We start from the raw sequence: 17549 nt of genomic DNA, 5'->3' as shown, positions 1-17549 counted from the left end.
ACATACTGCTTCCCCATCTCTGCGTTAAACATCAGAATCCTTAAGGATAGGTTTTGCTCTAGAGAGCAAATATTTAAGCTTAACAACCCACCTCCCACCCCTGGTGAAGTGTTGTAATTTAGCAAGTAATGATAATGTACATTTGTTAATGCTTTATACTTTCAAAAAGACTTTCACATCTTGATCCTTGCAACAGCTCTGTAAGATGGGTATGATTATCTTTCAGTTTTTCAGAACATGAACTATGGGAAAGTTTACACATCCTAAGATTATATAAACAATAGGTTTTGAGCTTGGGCTTTTTATCCTCAAATCCCAGCTTTTTTCCTCCATAGAGCTATGTAATTTTAGCAACCATACATTTAAAAATTAAATACTAACTATACATGGTAATAACAAGCATGGAATCTTCAGTCAGTCTGGGTTTCTGGCTAGGTTCTTTTCTAGTTGTGTGACTTTTCAGCAGATTACTAAATATTCGAGTATTCATTTCTTTAATATAGGACTAAGACTTTCTCTAAAAGCCTATCTGAAGTGATGGCACAGGGCTTGACACATAGTAGAGCCTCAGTAATTGGTAATTTCTTGTCCTTTCCCACCTTTACTTGGTACAGTAGCCATACAAAGAAAATCTGTGATCTCTCCTTGCTTTCAGAAGCTTATTATCTACTAAGTAACAGGATATCTACACAGTAGCAATTCAGATAATAAGCTTTTTAGGAAGTAGAAAGAAGAAAGTAATTTTCCAATAAAGGGAACAGGACTTAGCTAAAAGTCTGCTTTTATAATTAATTCTGACCATTCTGAGAGTAAAAAAATAAATCATTTGTGGAAAAATTGTTGGTAGGCATTTTATGGGTGAGAATTACTCCAGTACAGTTACGTTACTTGTTCTGTATTGTTGATTGGATTGAACTCTCTAACGGCAACTCTCTCCAAAGACGGTTCTCTAGAGGAGTCAGGATGATATGAATAATGAAGATAATGAGGATTATATGTATCTAAATGACAGTAAAATAAAAACGATTTTTACTTTAGGTGTTAGAATGATAATTTGCTTTGAAGAAGTAACTCTAGCTTTCTCCCTAAAAGTTCCAAATTACAGATATTGAAAAGAGTTTTTTAAAAAAGTCATATTCAACATACAGCTTAACACTTAAAAAGTTATAAATTTCAAACATACATGTATAGTGAATAATATAATGAACCACCTATCACCCACATTCGACAATTATCAAGAATTTGATATATTTGCTTCATCTATCTTCTTTATCTTTTTTCAGCCTCTCTGTCCATCATCTGTAAATCAGAAAGCAAAACCCCAGACAATTATCATTTCACCCCTGTATACCTCAGTCTGCATCTCTAAAAATTATAGGTATTTTCTTTTTTTTTTTTTTTAGATTTTATTTATTTATTTGAGAGAGAGAGAGAGAGAGAGAGCAAGCATGAGCAGGGGGAGGGGCAGAAGGAGAGGAAGAAGCGACTTTCCAGTGAGCAGGGAGCCTGATGTGGGGCTTGATGCAGGGCTAGATCCCAGGACCCCAGGATGACAACCTGAGCCAAAGGCAGACAGACGCCCAACTGACTGAGCCACCCAGGCGCCCCTAGGTTATTTTCTTACGTAAAAATAATGCTATGATCAAATTTAACATTTCTCTGGTATTATCATTTCATAGTCAGATTTCTTTGACAGATTAAAAAATGTCTTATGTTTCTGTTTTGTAGCTGGAATCTACATTTCTGTTCACTACCACTGTCTCAAAGACAAGCTTTTGGTTGTAGGATTGTTGAATGAGAGAAGTACAAATAGCTCTGCCACAAATCCATCCCCAACATTTGAGAAATAATTTCAAGTACAAGCTCTGCTAACTGGGCCCTTAACTTTATCTTTATATACAAAAATGTTAATATTTTTGTATCTCAAATTATTCATTTGCTCTGAGAAGCCTCAGAGCCAGACTACTTGGATTTGAATCCTGGCTCCATCACTTTGTTGACATATGACCTTAAGCAGGTTACTTAGTCTCTCTGTGCTTCACCCTCCTTGCCAATGAAGTAAGAGTATTAGAGATTTATAATATACATTTGCAAATTAAAGACCCTAAAGAGAACTTTCATAAAGAAACCTATGTACTTTGTTTAGCTTATCATGTTTCCTAAACTAATTTATTGCAGAATTCTGTGTTGGAGGAAAGTCTACTATAGATGATTAAGACTGGAACATATAATTGATCCCTTAGTTTAATGTACATGTTGAACTCTCTAGAGCAGCTCTGTCCAATAGAAATAAATATACAGCCACATGTGGAATTTTAAATTTTCAGGTAGTCATGTTAAAAAATAGTAGTAACAGATGAAATTAATGTTTTGACTTTTTATTTTGAAATAATTATAAACTCACTGTTACAAAAATCATACATAGAATACCATGAACTCTTCACCCATCTTCCCCCAATGATGACAATTTATGTAACTAGTATAATGTCAAAGCCAGGAAACCAACATTGGTACACGTTTTATTAGAAACCATGAGACTGGGGCTCCATGGTTTCTCAGTCAGTTAAGTTTCAGCTCAGATCATAATCTCAGGGTCCTGGGATCAAGCCCCACATCGAGCTCCATCTTGGGCTCCGTGCTCAGTGCAGACCCTGCTTGTCCCTCTCCCTCTGCTCCTCCCCATGCTCTCTCTCTTTCTCTCTCATAAATAAATCTTTTTTTAAAAATCTTAAAAAAAAAAAACAAAACTGTGAGACTATTCCAGAGTGGCTGTACCTTTTTACATTTCTGTCAGCAGTGTATGAGACATCTGGTTTCTACACATCGTCGCTTGCATTTGGTGTTATTACTGTATTTTGTGTTAGCTGTTCTAAAAGGTGTGTGGTTATAACTTACTATAATTTAAATTTGCAGTGAGACTAACTTTAAGAATATATTTTTTAACCCAGCATATCCAAAATACTACCATTTTAACAGGTAATCAAGATAAAATTATTGGTGATCTATTGCACATTCTTGTACTTAGACTCAAAATCCCATGTTTTATACTTAAAACACATCTCATTTCTAACCATGTTTTTTAAAGTTTTTATTTAAATTCCAGTTAAAATACAGTGTAATATTAGTTTCAGCTGTACAGTATAGTGATTCAACACTTCCATACATCACCTGGTGCTCATCACACCGACTAACCACATTTTAACTGCTAGTTGCTAAGGGCTACCATACAGGAGGACAGTGCAGTCCCAGAGCAGCAGAAAGTAGGTAACTAACCTGTAGTCAAGTTATTGAAAAGTATATATTTTTTTCTTTACAGGAAATATAACTTTTTAAAAAATCTTTCACAGGAAAGGAATAACAAAACATGCTATTAATCATCATCCTCTTCCAGAGCAGCTGGATGAAATTTCTTCTACCAATGACAGCCATGAAAAAGACACAAGTTCCCAAAGGTAATAAGACAAAGTGTACTCGTTTGCTTATTACACTTAATACACTTAATAATGGCAAAAGTGGTTTTTGGCTTAGGCTTGATATCTAGTCTTGTACTAATGAAACAAAACAAAACTTTTGTCACATTTTCAGTACTATTCAGTTTTCATTCTGGAACAGCTAATGGAAACATCATACTTATAACCCCTGAAAAATAGTATTATGACATAGTTAAAAGCCAAGACTCAGAAGGAGTTTAACATCTGATTTTTAATCCTGGTTCTGACACTTACTAGCTGAGTAACAGTGGGCAAGTTACTTACCAGATAATAGTATCTCTTAAAGGATGTTGTAAATATAAATGAGGTAAAGTACGTAAAACTTGGCACAATGATTGGCATATGGTAAATGAGTAAGTGTTAGCTGTGGTTATCATTTTAAGAAACAGCGTACTGTAATTTCAAAGAGGGTTCTGAGAAGCAGTGTGGTATCATAGAAAATTTATAGTCATAAAACCTAATTTCAAAACCTAGAACTCAATCTCAGATTGTCTTTAAAATGGCGTTAATTGGGGTGCTTGACCTGCTCAGTTGGAAGAGCACGCAACTCTTGATTTTGGGGTCATGAGTTTGAGACCCACATTGGGTGAAGAGATTACTTAAATAAATATAACTTAAAATTTTTTTAAATGGGGTTAATTGAGTTCTACATCATCAGGTTGTTGTGAGGATAAAATGGAATTATATCTATAAAAGTGCTTGGTAAACTGTAAAAGTGCCATACAAGTTCAGACATTACTATTCATATTTCTGAAATGACTTTAGTTTTCACGGGTAGATGTTGTAAATGGAATGTTAAAGTATTTGTTGTAAACTATGGCTTGAATTATTTAGAATCACTGTCATCAATTTTGTAGGAATTAGGACTTTTCCATGATGCTTAAGTGTTAAGTTCTTCATTTATTTTTGCTTCTGTAGATATATTTGTATGCATGCTTGTCGCCTAGTAAATTGCTGAGTAGTTACTGCTACAGAAACTTGAAGTATAAGAATTTTTCTGTTTTCTCACTTCCTTCCAAATTGTGCATTTAGTGAGTCTGACATCACACAAGAATCACCTTTTACATCAGCTGACACTGGGCATTCAAGATCTGCTTTTCCAAGCTATACAGGCACAGGGATCTCTACAGAAGGCAGCTCGGACTTCTCCTGGGGCTATGGTGTGAGTTGTATGTTACTGGTCTGATGGAGTGCTTGGGAGACTATTCTGGGAGTTAGGATTTGTCAGTTTTGTCAGTACATTTCAGTCCTTTACTCTATGAAGATTGGTTCTTTACGTTTTAATACTTATCAGATTTTACCCTCTTTCAGTATTTGCTTTGTTTTATGGATACAGTAGTTGATCCTTACAAATGCTTAGTGTTTGACTTAACAGTTGCAGGTTAGTATGGATCTGGGTCCTGGGTCTACTTTTGCTTTGTGTAGTCCACTAATGTGTCTCTCTACCACTAATGTTACTTGTTGTTTAAGTTGTTCTTGGAACTTGATTATTAAGCCACTATAGACTGGGAAAATGATTGTGATATATGATTAAATGAAAAAAAGCAGATTAAAAATAGTATGTATGGATAGTGTGGTTCTATTTTAAATTTACATGTATTTTTGCTTATGTACATATTAGAAAAAAGGACTAAAGATATCTACCCAAAATGCTATTTAGTCATTATTTATTAGGTGTTGAGATGAGATTGACATACTTATTTATTTATTTACGGCTATCTCCCATTATAGAATATTATTTTTAAAAGATCAAAACCTTAAAAGAAAATTTTAAAGTCACATTTTATGCATGTTTATTGCCTTGATGCATTAGGTATTTTTATTTCTGTCTTCTTTCACTCTGTATTTAATTTGACCTAGCTGTAATCATGGTGTACATACAATGTTATGCTCTGTTTTTTCACTTAATATTATTTTGTAAGGACTTTTCCACAGTACTGACTTTATTATACCATATTGTTGTCAGCAATTTGTTTTCTTTACAGAAGTATGCCAGTTGTTATAATTTATGATTATCACCATGAATTATTTTCCAGTAATTTGAATTTGGTTGTATATACACTTTCCTTACTTAGTTGTATATGTGCATCCTATTTTGTGGTCTGCTTTTCCATTCACCATTATTGCATAGAAATATTTCTTTTACTACTTCCATACCTGTCAATTTGAATAGTTATATATAGTTACATAATATTCCTAATATCATAATTGAGCTTTCCTTTACTATCTGATGCTTGAGTTTTCAGTTTTCTTCATTCATTCAATAGGTATTTATTGAGTACATCTGTTGTTAGACATTGTACTGAGGAATATGGGGTGAGTGAGACTCACACAATTGAATAGTCTAATGAGGGCGAGTGACAAGAGTAAATAAAATACAAAAGATGAGAAGTGCTCTAAGGAAGATGACAGGGTACTGAAACAGGACATAGGGGGGATTTACTTTAGATAGGATTATCAGATTGGGTAGATGTGAGACTTACAGATTAAAGAGTTAACCATGTGAAGAGTGAGGAAAGGACTTTCCTGACAGTTAACCAGCAGCATGTGCAAAAGCCCTAAGGATGAAAAGAACTTCATGTTTCCAAGGGAAAGTGTTTGGTGTGTTCATGGAACTGAAAAAAGGTCAGTGTGGTTGCGGGATGGTATCAGGCAGAGAAAGCATAAATGAAATCAGAGAAGCAGGCAGGACTAGATGATATAAGGCCATAGTAAAGAATATAAATTTATCCTAAGGGAATTAATTAATTTGATGGTTTATTGTGAGGTTTTTAGTGTACTAACTATATATTTCCATTAGTTGTCTCTATATTGCAGTTAGTACTTCTTTGTAAGTTATGAATGTCATACAAATGTTTCCCTTTCCTTTGCTTTCCTTTTGTTCTTTACCGTGTAGCAGATTTTTTTTAACGATCAAATATTACCATTTCACTTTTGACCTTCCGTTCTACTACTACTACTTCTTTCTACTACCTTCATTTCTATACTAGTCAGGATTTTATCTTTAGAAAGATGGACTATATTCTTCTTAATTAGCATTTATAGAATTTTGTGTTTATCTTTTTAACTCACCCGACTTTTTAAATAATATATGGTGTGAGGTATGAATTAAGTTTTTATGCTGTGGAACCTATGTTGTTTGAACCATTTTTCTATATTTGATTTAAAATCATATAGTTTTCATTGTATTTTAAAAATATTTAGGACAAACCTACCAGTATTCATTAAACAAATTATTTAGTATTTGTGTCCCCTTTACATCTTAAGCTGAATTTTATTTTCACTTGTATCAAATTTTATAAAATATTCATCAGGGATTTAAGTGGTCTAGCATTATAACTTTATATTAAATTAGGGAAGGTGTAGAGAGAATTAAAATTCATTGAGTATTTAGTAGATACCAGTGCCAAATACTTTATATACACCAATCATTTCTCATCTTTACATAGTATTCTAGCTAGAAATATAGTCCTTTTATTTAGATCTTCCTTTACTTCTGTCATTTGATTATTTACTTTGAGTAAAATCTCTTATTGTAAGTTACAACTGATACTAAAATTGAAGATAGTATTTAATTATACATTTTATTTACTTTGGAACTGTCTTGGTGTTTTTCTTCCTTTCAGTTTAATTAATGGCATACTACTTTGCTAAGTATATTTATTATTTAAAATCATTCTGGAGTTTATATTCTAGGTTTATTTCTTTTAAAATATTCTAAAATTTAAAAAATATTCTAAAATTTAAAGTTAATATAATGATGTGAAGGAAGACCTTCCTTTTCTATCCTGTATCTGTTCTATCTATATCTATTCTTTAAAATTTTATAGCCAACAGTCATAAAAGTAGCTAGCCCAATTCTGTTCTATTTTAGTTTTATATGCTTTGGGTTGATATTTTTTTAGTAATCGAGTAAGGTTTATTCTAGGAATACAAAGATGGGTCAGTACCTGCAAATGTAGTATATTTAAAGTCAATGAATTAAATGAAAAAAATATGGTCAAATCAACAGATGCTGAAAAAGTATTTGATATATTTCAAAAGCCATTCCTTATAAAAAGTCTCAATAAGATAGGAGGAAACCCTTGAGATTTGATGACTGCTTGCCAATTGAATAGGAAATATCAGTTTAAATGTCAAAACACTAAAGTTATTTCAATTAAAATAAGGAACCAGACAAGAATTCTTTATTAACAAATGTAGTTGATTCCTTTGCTAACTTTGTACATTTTAATTTTTATTTTCACATAAAGATTCTCATATACACTATTTAGTGCCAGTTGTATTTCCACTTAACAGTATATTTTGAAGAATATCTATTATTATAAGAAATTTATTTGTTCTTTAATAGCTGCATACTCATTGCTATTACCAAGAAAATGCTGCATTTATAACACTGTACATATATTATTTTACATAAATGTGAATATATCTGAGGATAAACTTTTAGAGGTGGAATTTCTGGTCAAAAGATACACACTTTTGTAATTTTGAAAGTTGTTGCCAACTTGGTCTCTGTAGAAGTTAATCCAATCTCCAGTCTCACCAGGAACATATATGGACGGGCCTATTTTCCTATACTCTTTACCAAAACAGTGAATTATCAAACTTTTTAATCTTTGCCAGACTTTTAGATTTTAAAAAAAGGTATCTGATGCTATTGGGTTGGTTAGAAAAAAAAAAAATTGCACAACTTACATATAGTGTGTGTGTGTGTGTGTGTGTGTGTGTGTGTGTGAGAGAGAGAGAGAAATGGTACCCAGATAAGATATAGGCAATCAGGGGCGCCTGGGTGGCACAGCGGTTAAGCGTCTGCCTTCGGCTCAGGGCGTGATCCCGGCGTTATGGGATCAAGCCCCACATCAGGCTCCTCCGCTATGAGCCTGCTTCTTCCTCTCCCACTCCCCCTGCTTGTGTTCCCTCTCTCGCTGGCTGTCTGTCAAATAAATAAATAAAATCTTTAAAAAAAAAAAAAGATATAGGCAATCAACACGCTACAAGGCTCCTACATGCCTTCTCTCAACCCCAAAGATAACTTCTTTTTTGACCTTTCTCACTAGTTTTTTTAATTTTTGCCCTTCATTTAAATGAAATCATACAATATGTATTCTTTGTATCTGGCTTCTTATGCTCAGCATTATGTTTGGAGAGTTCATACATGATGTTGTTGCCCATATTTGTAGTCTGTGACTTACCTGTTTATATTTCATATCCATTTATTTTTATTTTTTTATTTTCATATTAATTAATAGTTCTTTATCTTTTAGATTAGGAGTCGGTGTACTTTTTTGATAAAGTAGAAATATTTTAGACTTTGCAGGTCCCATCAGGACCCTCAACGTTCACTGTAGTCTAGAGAAGGCAGCCATAGATAGTGGGTAAATAAATGGGTGTGACTGTTCCAATGAAACTTTATTTACAAAACAGAATGTGGGCCAGATTTGGCCCACTAGTCATAACTTGCTGACCCCTGTTCTAGATGTTTATAACAGAGACTGTCAGATACCTACTTTATATCCACTCTCCCTATAGAATTTCAGGTATTTGTACCAGTTGAAAATTTATTTCTCAGCCTCTGTTACAGGTAGTGGTAGCTAATGAATTGTACACAAAAGTCAGGAGATGGAGCTTTCTGGAATGCCTTTTTTCCCCATTTTACCCCTTTTCTCCTAATTCCTGCCTGGAACATGGAACTATATGGCTAAAGGTACAGCAGACATCTTGGACGATGAAGTGTCACTGAGAATGGAAACGATAGAAGAAACTGAGTCCTTGATGTCCATGGAGCCACTATATCAGCTTTTTAATGCCTATCCCTAGACTAATTTTTTTATGAGAAAAATAAACTTTTACTTTGTATAAGCCACTGTTATTGCTTTTGTTAGTAGTAGCAATTGTACACTCATCCTTTGTTAAATATATTACAAATATCTTTTCCCAGTATGTGGCTTTTATAACTCTCACAATTTTCACATTTAAGTCTATAATCCACCTGGAATTGTTTTTTGTGTATGATATACAGCAGGAACATAATTTTTCCATATGGATAATGAATTTTTTTAGCACCATTTACTAACTAGTTCAGGATTTCTGAGCAGGGGCATTTTGGGCATTTTGGGTGTGGCTATTGTACAGAAATGTCTCATGCCTAGCAGGATGTTTAATATTTATGATCCCTTCATATTAAATACCTGGAGCACCCCCTAGTCACTGTGATCACTAAAAATGCACATATAACTTTTTCAACTCTTCCATGAAGGTGGTATCATTTCCCAGAGAATCGTTGCATCCTCCCCACTGCTCTGCTATGCTGCCTCTATTATAGATTAATTTTTTAAAATATGAAAGTGTCTGTTCTGTCCTAAACTCATACAGCTTGTTTTAATTAAACCGTAACTTTATAATAATCCAAAATATCTGGTAGGGAACTCTTACTGCATTGTTCGTAATTGTCATGGCCAATCCTTGTCAGTATGTTAGAGTCAGATTGTCAAATTGCATAGGTCAATTTGGGGACGACTGCCATCTTAATGATACTGAGTTCTCCTACTCATGAATTTGATATATAAATCTTTTCATTTTTAAAAATTTATTATCTATTTATTTATTTAAGTAATCTCTACATTCAACATGGGGCTTGAATTCACAACCCTGAGATCAAGAGTCACATGCTCTTCTGACTGAGCCAGCTGGGCTCCCCATAAATATTTTAATTTAATATCAATTTCTTTAATATCTTTTAATAAATTGTTTAAATTTTGTCCATAAATGTCCATTTGTTGAAAATTTATTCCTAGGTACCTTATATGGTATAATATTAAAAATTACATTTTTAATCTATTTATTGCTGTTATATAGGTGTACAGTACCTATTTTTTAAGGGAAATGAGTTCTGGGATAATATTGGCCTCTGGCAAAAATTTATATTCTTTGTCATGTTTTTAAAACTTCTAATATTTTACTTATATGTTAATAGATTTCTCATCTATTTAGTACTAGGTTAAATTTTCACTGGTTTTTTTTTTTTTTACTGTGATAGTCACATAATATAGAATTCACTCTTTTAAAGTGAACACTGAAGTGGTTTTTAGTATATTCACAAAGTTGTGCAACCATCACTACTGACTAATTTCGGGACATTTTTATCACCCCCAAGAGAAGTCCCATACACAATAGCTGTCACTCCTCAACCCTCTAGTCCCTCAGCTCCCTGGGAACCACCAATCTGCTTTCTGCCTGTGTGGATTTGCCTATTCTGACGTTTCATATAAATGAATCATACAATATGTGACCTTTTGTGTCTGGCTTATTTCACCTCACATATTTTCAAGATTTAGCTGTGTTTTAGCACGTGTCAGTACTTCTTTTTTATTGATGAATATAATTCCAAAACTACCAAAATTTTGTTCATCTTTTCATCAGTTGATGGACATTTGGGTTGTTTTGTTTTTTGGCTGTTATGAATAATGCTGTTATGAATATTTGTGTACAAATTCTTCTGTAGACATATGTTTTGAATATTCTTAGGTATATAACTAGGAGTGGAATTGCTGGATCATATGAAAACTATTTTAATTTTTTGAAGAATACATTTATCGTTGACCTTTATTGCTATGATTATGTTTTTTAAGGTTTCTAGTTACTATATAGATAATGTTGGTATTTTCCTTGTATTACACAAACATTTCATGCAGGTATCACATGTATGTCAGAGTAGGTAATTCCTTTGAAATCCATTATTTTGTTTTTAAGGTTGTGTCTTAATGAATGAAATCCAAGTTTTGAGATCAGAGTTGCAAATGCTACATAGGGTTATTTTCTTAAAAACTTGAAACAACCTCAAATTTACAGGAAAGTTACAAGTACAGTACAAAGAAGTATTTTTCATGAATAATTTGAGAGTAAGTTACTGACATGATACCTCCTCGTACTAAATATTTTTATGTATTTCCTTCAAACAAGGACACTACATGATTACATTACCTTGATGCACTACAAGGACACATGCTTACATGTGTAAGCTTCAAATTCTGGAAACTAACAGTGAAACGTGGCTACCATCTAATCTCTAGACCCCATTAAAATTTCACTAGTTGTACCAATAATATCCTTTATAGCAAAAGTTCACTTAACATTTTATGTCTCTTTAGTCTCCATCTGGAATAGTTCCTCAATTTGTGATATCACAGATATGAGCTTGTTTTTCTCATTGCATTCTGTCTGGTGGCACATGGTTCCATTTGTCCCATTATTGATAATGTTCACTTTGATCACTTAATTAAGGTGTGGTATCTTACACCTTAATTTTTTTTTCTGTTGTTTCAAAGTATGTTGTGGAGGGGTTCTGAGTGGCTTGGTCGGTTGAGCGTCTGCCTTTGGCTCCAGGACATGATCCCAATCAGGTTCCCGGCTTAGCGGGGAGTCTGCTTCTTCCTCTCCCTTTGCCCCTCCCCCTGCTCGTGCTCTCCCTCTCTCTCTCAAATAAATAAAAAAAGCTCTAAAAAAAAAAAGTATTTTGTGGAGAGGTAACTTTGAAATTATGTAGCTACTATCCTATTCTTCATCAGACTTTCGATTTTGGAATTTACTTACATCAGTGTAGACTCATGGATTCCTATTTTATTCAGTGAGTTGTAATATATCATTATCATTATTTGTTTTGAAGTTCACACTGTTCCAGCTTTTAGCCAGTAGAATTCCCTTCATACTGGCTTCTGTGCCATTTTGACATGTTCTCATCTTTCTTTGAGCGCTTACTTTCTGGCACAAGATACTCCAGGCTTATTTTGTACCTTCTTTGGCCCAACACTGGAATCAGCCACTTCTCTAAGGAGCCCTGGTTCCTTTTAGTGCCATATTTAGAAACAAATATTTGGGTGCTAAGTGTGCCCATTGCTTTTCATTTGTCCCTGAAGACCCTCTCAGTGGACCGAACTAGGGAATATATGTATTCCTTCTATTCCATTCTGACATGACATAGTTCATTCTAGTTTTTTCCTTTTTCATATTTGTAACTTCCTTCTTTGACAATAAGAAACCTGGGTTCCATTATCTTTATTATATTTACTTATTTGATAAATCCCCCTAAATGTAACCAGTTTCCTACCAATGCCACTGCCTCCTAACCTCTGCAAATATCCTTCTCACTTCATAAATGTTTCAACACCCTATACTGGGTCACTACCCCCTGCACCCTTTCACCCATTGGATATTCTTTTCACCCTGCTCAGAGCCAGACACGCAGTGTAGTTCTGACTTCCATACTGGCACCTTCTTCACCCTGCTTGGGCTGTCATCCTGTGTGAGGCTGCCTACTCCTCACATAGTAGCCTTCTTCTCTCTATTCTGGTACCAACATTACAAGCTGGCTGCCTTCCCATATGGACATCCTCTTCATCTAACTTGTGCTCCAACAACCTGCTCCCCAACCTGAAAACACCTACTGTGGCGCTGTATTTTCAAACATCATGCCAGTATATATCCCATTTTACGTGCTCTTCTTACAAGATATTGATACTCCTCCATTGAGAGTTTTTTTCCTCTTGAACCTGAATGGACTCTTTGCCTCAGTCAGTAGCATGCAGTGAATGTGATGCTACATGATTTTCTAGGTTAGAAGGTAACACAGCTTCTGCCTGCCTCTCTTTCTCTCTCTCTGGATACTTGACCTTGGAATCCAGCCACCTTGTTGTGAGGAAGTTCAGACCCAACCACATGGAAAAACCCATGTGGAGATGAATTGAAGCTCCCAGCTGAAAGTCAGCATCAACTGCGAGATATTTGAGTGAATGGGCATTCAAATGAATTCAGGTCCAAGCCTTCAAGTTTTTCAACTGATATCTCAGAAGATGCAGAGAAGAGATAAGCTTTTCCTGCTACTCTATAAAAATTCCTGACCGATGTAAACCTGGGGAGATAATACATGATTGTTGCTATTTTAAGTCATTAAGTTTTAGAGTAATTTGTTATACTGCCAAAGTAACTAGAACACCCCTCTTGCACTGCTCAGGGTCAGGAAAACTGCTTAGATGTTCTCTTCACTCCTCTTGGTTTCCTACCATACAACAGGCCATCTTCCTACACAGACACCCTTATTACTGTGCTTGGGTTCCAGTTTCATATACCAGGGTGCCCTCCCAGGTTGATGCTTTTCTTATTCTGTTCTGGCTTTGAAATCCCGTGTTGGGTGTCTCTTGAGGCACTGGATAACAGGAAGCACATATCTACAGTCCCTGAGAGAAAGGAAACCCATAAGGTGAGAGCCCCTGTTTACCGTGGTTCCTGAGTGGGGATAATTGTCTGACTATGGATTTGTAAGCCAGAGTCCAAACAAGGCATGGTGATTAAATTGTGCTGAGGAACAGAGATCAGCGTTCATGGAAGATGAAGCAGCTGGAATATGCAGGGCAGGGGGATATAAAGAGCACCAGAAATTGTAAATAAGTGGGGAAATATAAAAGTCTGTATTTTTGTGTGTGTGATTTCTTATTTATTCAAGATGGAATTTATATGTGTAGAAGTTAAAGATTAGGCAAAGACAGCTGAAAGGATGGGTGACTGTAAATGAAATTATACTATTTTAAGGTTATTACATTTATGAAGTGTCAAGTATCAAGAGAGAAATGGGAAGTATGAAGAAAGAGGTATGAAGTGGTAAAATATTGACTCTAACTAGACTTTTTTGATAGGTTATGAATGCATATTATTAGTTCTAGAGCAAGCATTAAAATTATAAGAAGAATAAGCTAAGATGCCAATTGGGGAAATAAAATGCAATACTAACAGATACTTGATTTGTTAATCAAATAAGTCAGGAAAGGAACAAGAGAGGACCAAAAAATAGAAGGGACGGATGGAAAAGAAACAGCAAGATGGTAGATTTCAACTCAACCATGTCAACAATTAAAACAAATGTAAATGGATTAAACACTCCAATTAAAAGCAGAGATTGTCAGAATGGATAAAAAAGCAAGACTCAACTGTATATGTAGAAATGCACTATAAATATATAGGCACAAATAGGTTGAAATTTAAAAGATAGAGAAAGATATATCATGAACACAGTAGGCTGTGTAATATAATGTTAATATGAGACAAAGTAAACTTGAAAACACGGAGTTCGTCCTAAGAAAGAATATTTCCTAGTGATAAGAGGCAATTTGTCTTAGATCAGGCTGCCGTAACAAGATACCACAGACTATGTGCTTAAACACCAGACACTTACTTTCTCACAGTTTTGGAGGCTAGAAATCCAAAAGCAAGGTGCCATCCAGACTGGTTTGTGGTGAGGCCTCTCCTCCTAGAATCTGTATCCTCACATGGCCTTTCTTCTAGGTATGTGTACAGATGGAGAGATCTCTGGTATCTCTTCCTCTTCTTACAAGAACATCAGTCCTATCAGATTAGGGCCTCACCCTTATGACCTCATTTTTTTTTCTTCAAATTTTTATTTAAATTCCAGTTAGTTAACATACAGTGTACTATTAGTTTCAGGCGTGGAATTTAATGATTCAGCACTTACATACAGCACCCCATGCTGATCACAGCAAGTGCACTCCTTAATCACCGTCACCTATTTAACCCACCTTCCCTCTGGTAACCATCAGTTTGTTCTCTACAGTTAAGAGCTTATGACCTCATTTAACCTTAATTTCCTCTTAAAAATTTCTGTTTCTAAATACAGCCACATTGTGGGTTAGGCTTCAGTGTAGGAATTCACATAGGAATTCATGGTAGGAGGACACAATTCAGTCTATAACACAGTTTACCAGGAAGACATAACAATTCTAAATAAGTACACATCTAACACAGTTTCAATATGGATGAAGAAAACGGATAGAGGGATCAGTGAATTCACAATTATTGTTAAAGATTTTAGTAACTAATAGAACAATTAGAAAATCAGGAAAAATATAAAAGATCTGATGCTACACCCAACAAATACAGAGTAAATATTCTTCTGAAGCACACATGTAATGTTCACAAGGACAGACTATATGGTGGACTATAAAATGTCTCGATATTGTTCAAAAGACTAAATCTCACAGAGTATATTCTTTGATCACAACAGAATTAAATTAGAAATCAGTAACAATAAGATACCTAGAAAAAACTCAAATATTTGGAAATTAACATGCTTCCAAATATCAAATTACAAGGAAAATTAGAGGGTATTTTGAATTGCATGATAACAAAAACACAAAATGTCGAAATATGTAGATGCTGCTGATGTCGTTTTTACAAGGAAGTTTGTAGCTTTAAACACCTATTTTAGGAAAGAATACAGCTTTGAATAAGTTTTTATCTTAAGATGCTGGGAAAGATTAAACCCAAAGAATAATGAAAGAAATAATGAACAGCAAAAATCACTGAAATAGAAAACAGATAAATAAAAGAGAAAATGAACAAATCCAAGAGTTGATCCTTTGAAAAGATTAATAATTGATAAGCCCTCTGGTGATACTGGTCAAGAAAAGCAAGGAAACATAAATTATAAATACCATGAATGAAAGAGGAAAGATCAGCTCAAATCCTACAGACATTAAAAGAATATTAATAGTAGGAACAATTTTATGCCACTAAATTCTGCAGCTTAGATAAAATGGACAAATTCTTTAAAAAATCTGAATAGTTGTAAAATTCATAAGGAAACTGAATCAAACAACTTTCTTAGACAAAGCTTTAGGCCTAGGTGGTTTCAGTACTGAATCTATCATGCATTTTTTGTGGAAGAAACAAGTCACACAAACTTTTCCCCAAAAATAGGAGCACTTTTAATTCATGTTATGAGGCCAGCATAACACTGAGGCCTAAAACCTGACAAAAACATATAAGAAAATTATGAGGTGGGACTTCTAGTATGGCAGAATGAATAGCCTGACAAGTTCTCTTCCCCCAAAGCAGCAATAAAACTGGATAAAATGGTCAAAGCAACTATTTCAGGACCCTGAAATTAATCAAAGTTACTTAAAACAGCAAAGCAGTTATTCATGAAAATCAGTAGAACCATATGTTAAGAACAATGAGAGCCTGTTCTACAAAGGGACAAGCTATGATAACTAGCAGCTTAACCACCAGAGAGGAGTGGAACTTGGACAAACTCTATACCCAATGCCATCATCAATAACAGTAGCAAACTCAGTGGCATACAGACGAGGTAAAATAGTGGCTCAGATAGTCTGTGGATTTATTCAAGGCTAGGCAAAAAAATGAATTGGCAGACTATCCAGAAATTTATCAAGGAGATCTGGGAAATAAGATAGTCATAGTGCTGGGACACCTGGGTGGTTCAGTCAGGTAAGCGTCTGCCTTCGGCTGAGGTCATGATCCCAGGGTTCTGGGATCAAGTTCTGCATCAGGCTCCTTGCTCGTCAGGGAGCCTGCTTCTCCCTCTGCCTGCGGCAGCCCTCTCTTTCTCTCTGACAAATAAATTAATTAAATCTTAAAAAAAGAAAAAAGATAGTCATAGCGCTCTAATAAACTCTCCACATATCCAAGCAGCACGCAAATATAGAGGAGATCATGAAAGGGCACAGAAATTAAAAGCCAAGGCAGACAAAATAAACAGAATACTACTAGAAACAAAAAGACAATTCATAATGTTAAAAAGGCCAATTCATTAGGGGGGAAAAAAGCAATTACAAATATATACATATCTAAGAATCAAGCCTTAAAGTACATGAAGTAAAATTTGGCAATTACAGCAAGAGATTTCAATACCCTACTCCCAATACTTGACAGAACTACTAGACAGAAAATCAGCAAGCTAACTGAAGACTGAAACAACACTATTAACCAACTTGACTTAACAGTCTATCCAAAGACAACATAGTATATATTCTGTATATATAAAACAAGTCTTATAACTCTATGAGGACTAAAACTATACTAGGTATGTTCCCCAACCACACTGGAATTAAGTTAAAAAAATCTACACCTAGAGGGGCACCTGGGTGGCTCAGTCATTAAGCGTCTGCCTTGGGCATTCTGGGATCAAGCCCCGCATCAGGCTCCTCTGCTGGGAGTCCGCTTCTTCCTCTCCCACTCCCCCTGCTTGTG

General features: G+C 34.8%; 1 protein-coding gene across 6 annotated transcripts in view; it reads left to right on the top strand.

The window, feature by feature from the left end:
* The window catches only part of FAM149B1 (family with sequence similarity 149 member B1), a 77662-nt gene that overhangs the window by 833 nt on the left and 59280 nt on the right, over window positions 1-17549 (top strand). For 5 of the 6 annotated variants that reach the window (XM_057308790.1, XM_026504446.4, XM_057308789.1 and 2 more), the window contains exons 2-3: window positions 3348-3452; window positions 4524-4653. In XM_057308790.1, the coding sequence (XP_057164773.1) occupies window positions 3348-3452; window positions 4524-4653 (235 nt within the window). Of the gene's footprint in view, window positions 1-3316; window positions 3453-4523; window positions 4654-17549 lie in introns of all 6 variants that reach the window. The other variant, XM_026504447.4, reaches the window with a different exon arrangement.

Source organism: Ursus arctos, unplaced genomic scaffold (assembly GCF_023065955.2).
Source record: "Ursus arctos isolate Adak ecotype North America unplaced genomic scaffold, UrsArc2.0 scaffold_7, whole genome shotgun sequence".
Classification (NCBI taxonomy): domain Eukaryota; kingdom Metazoa; phylum Chordata; class Mammalia; order Carnivora; family Ursidae; genus Ursus; species Ursus arctos.
The sequence above is the reverse complement of the archived record's forward strand: the minus strand, read 5'-3'. Positions and strand labels throughout refer to the sequence as shown.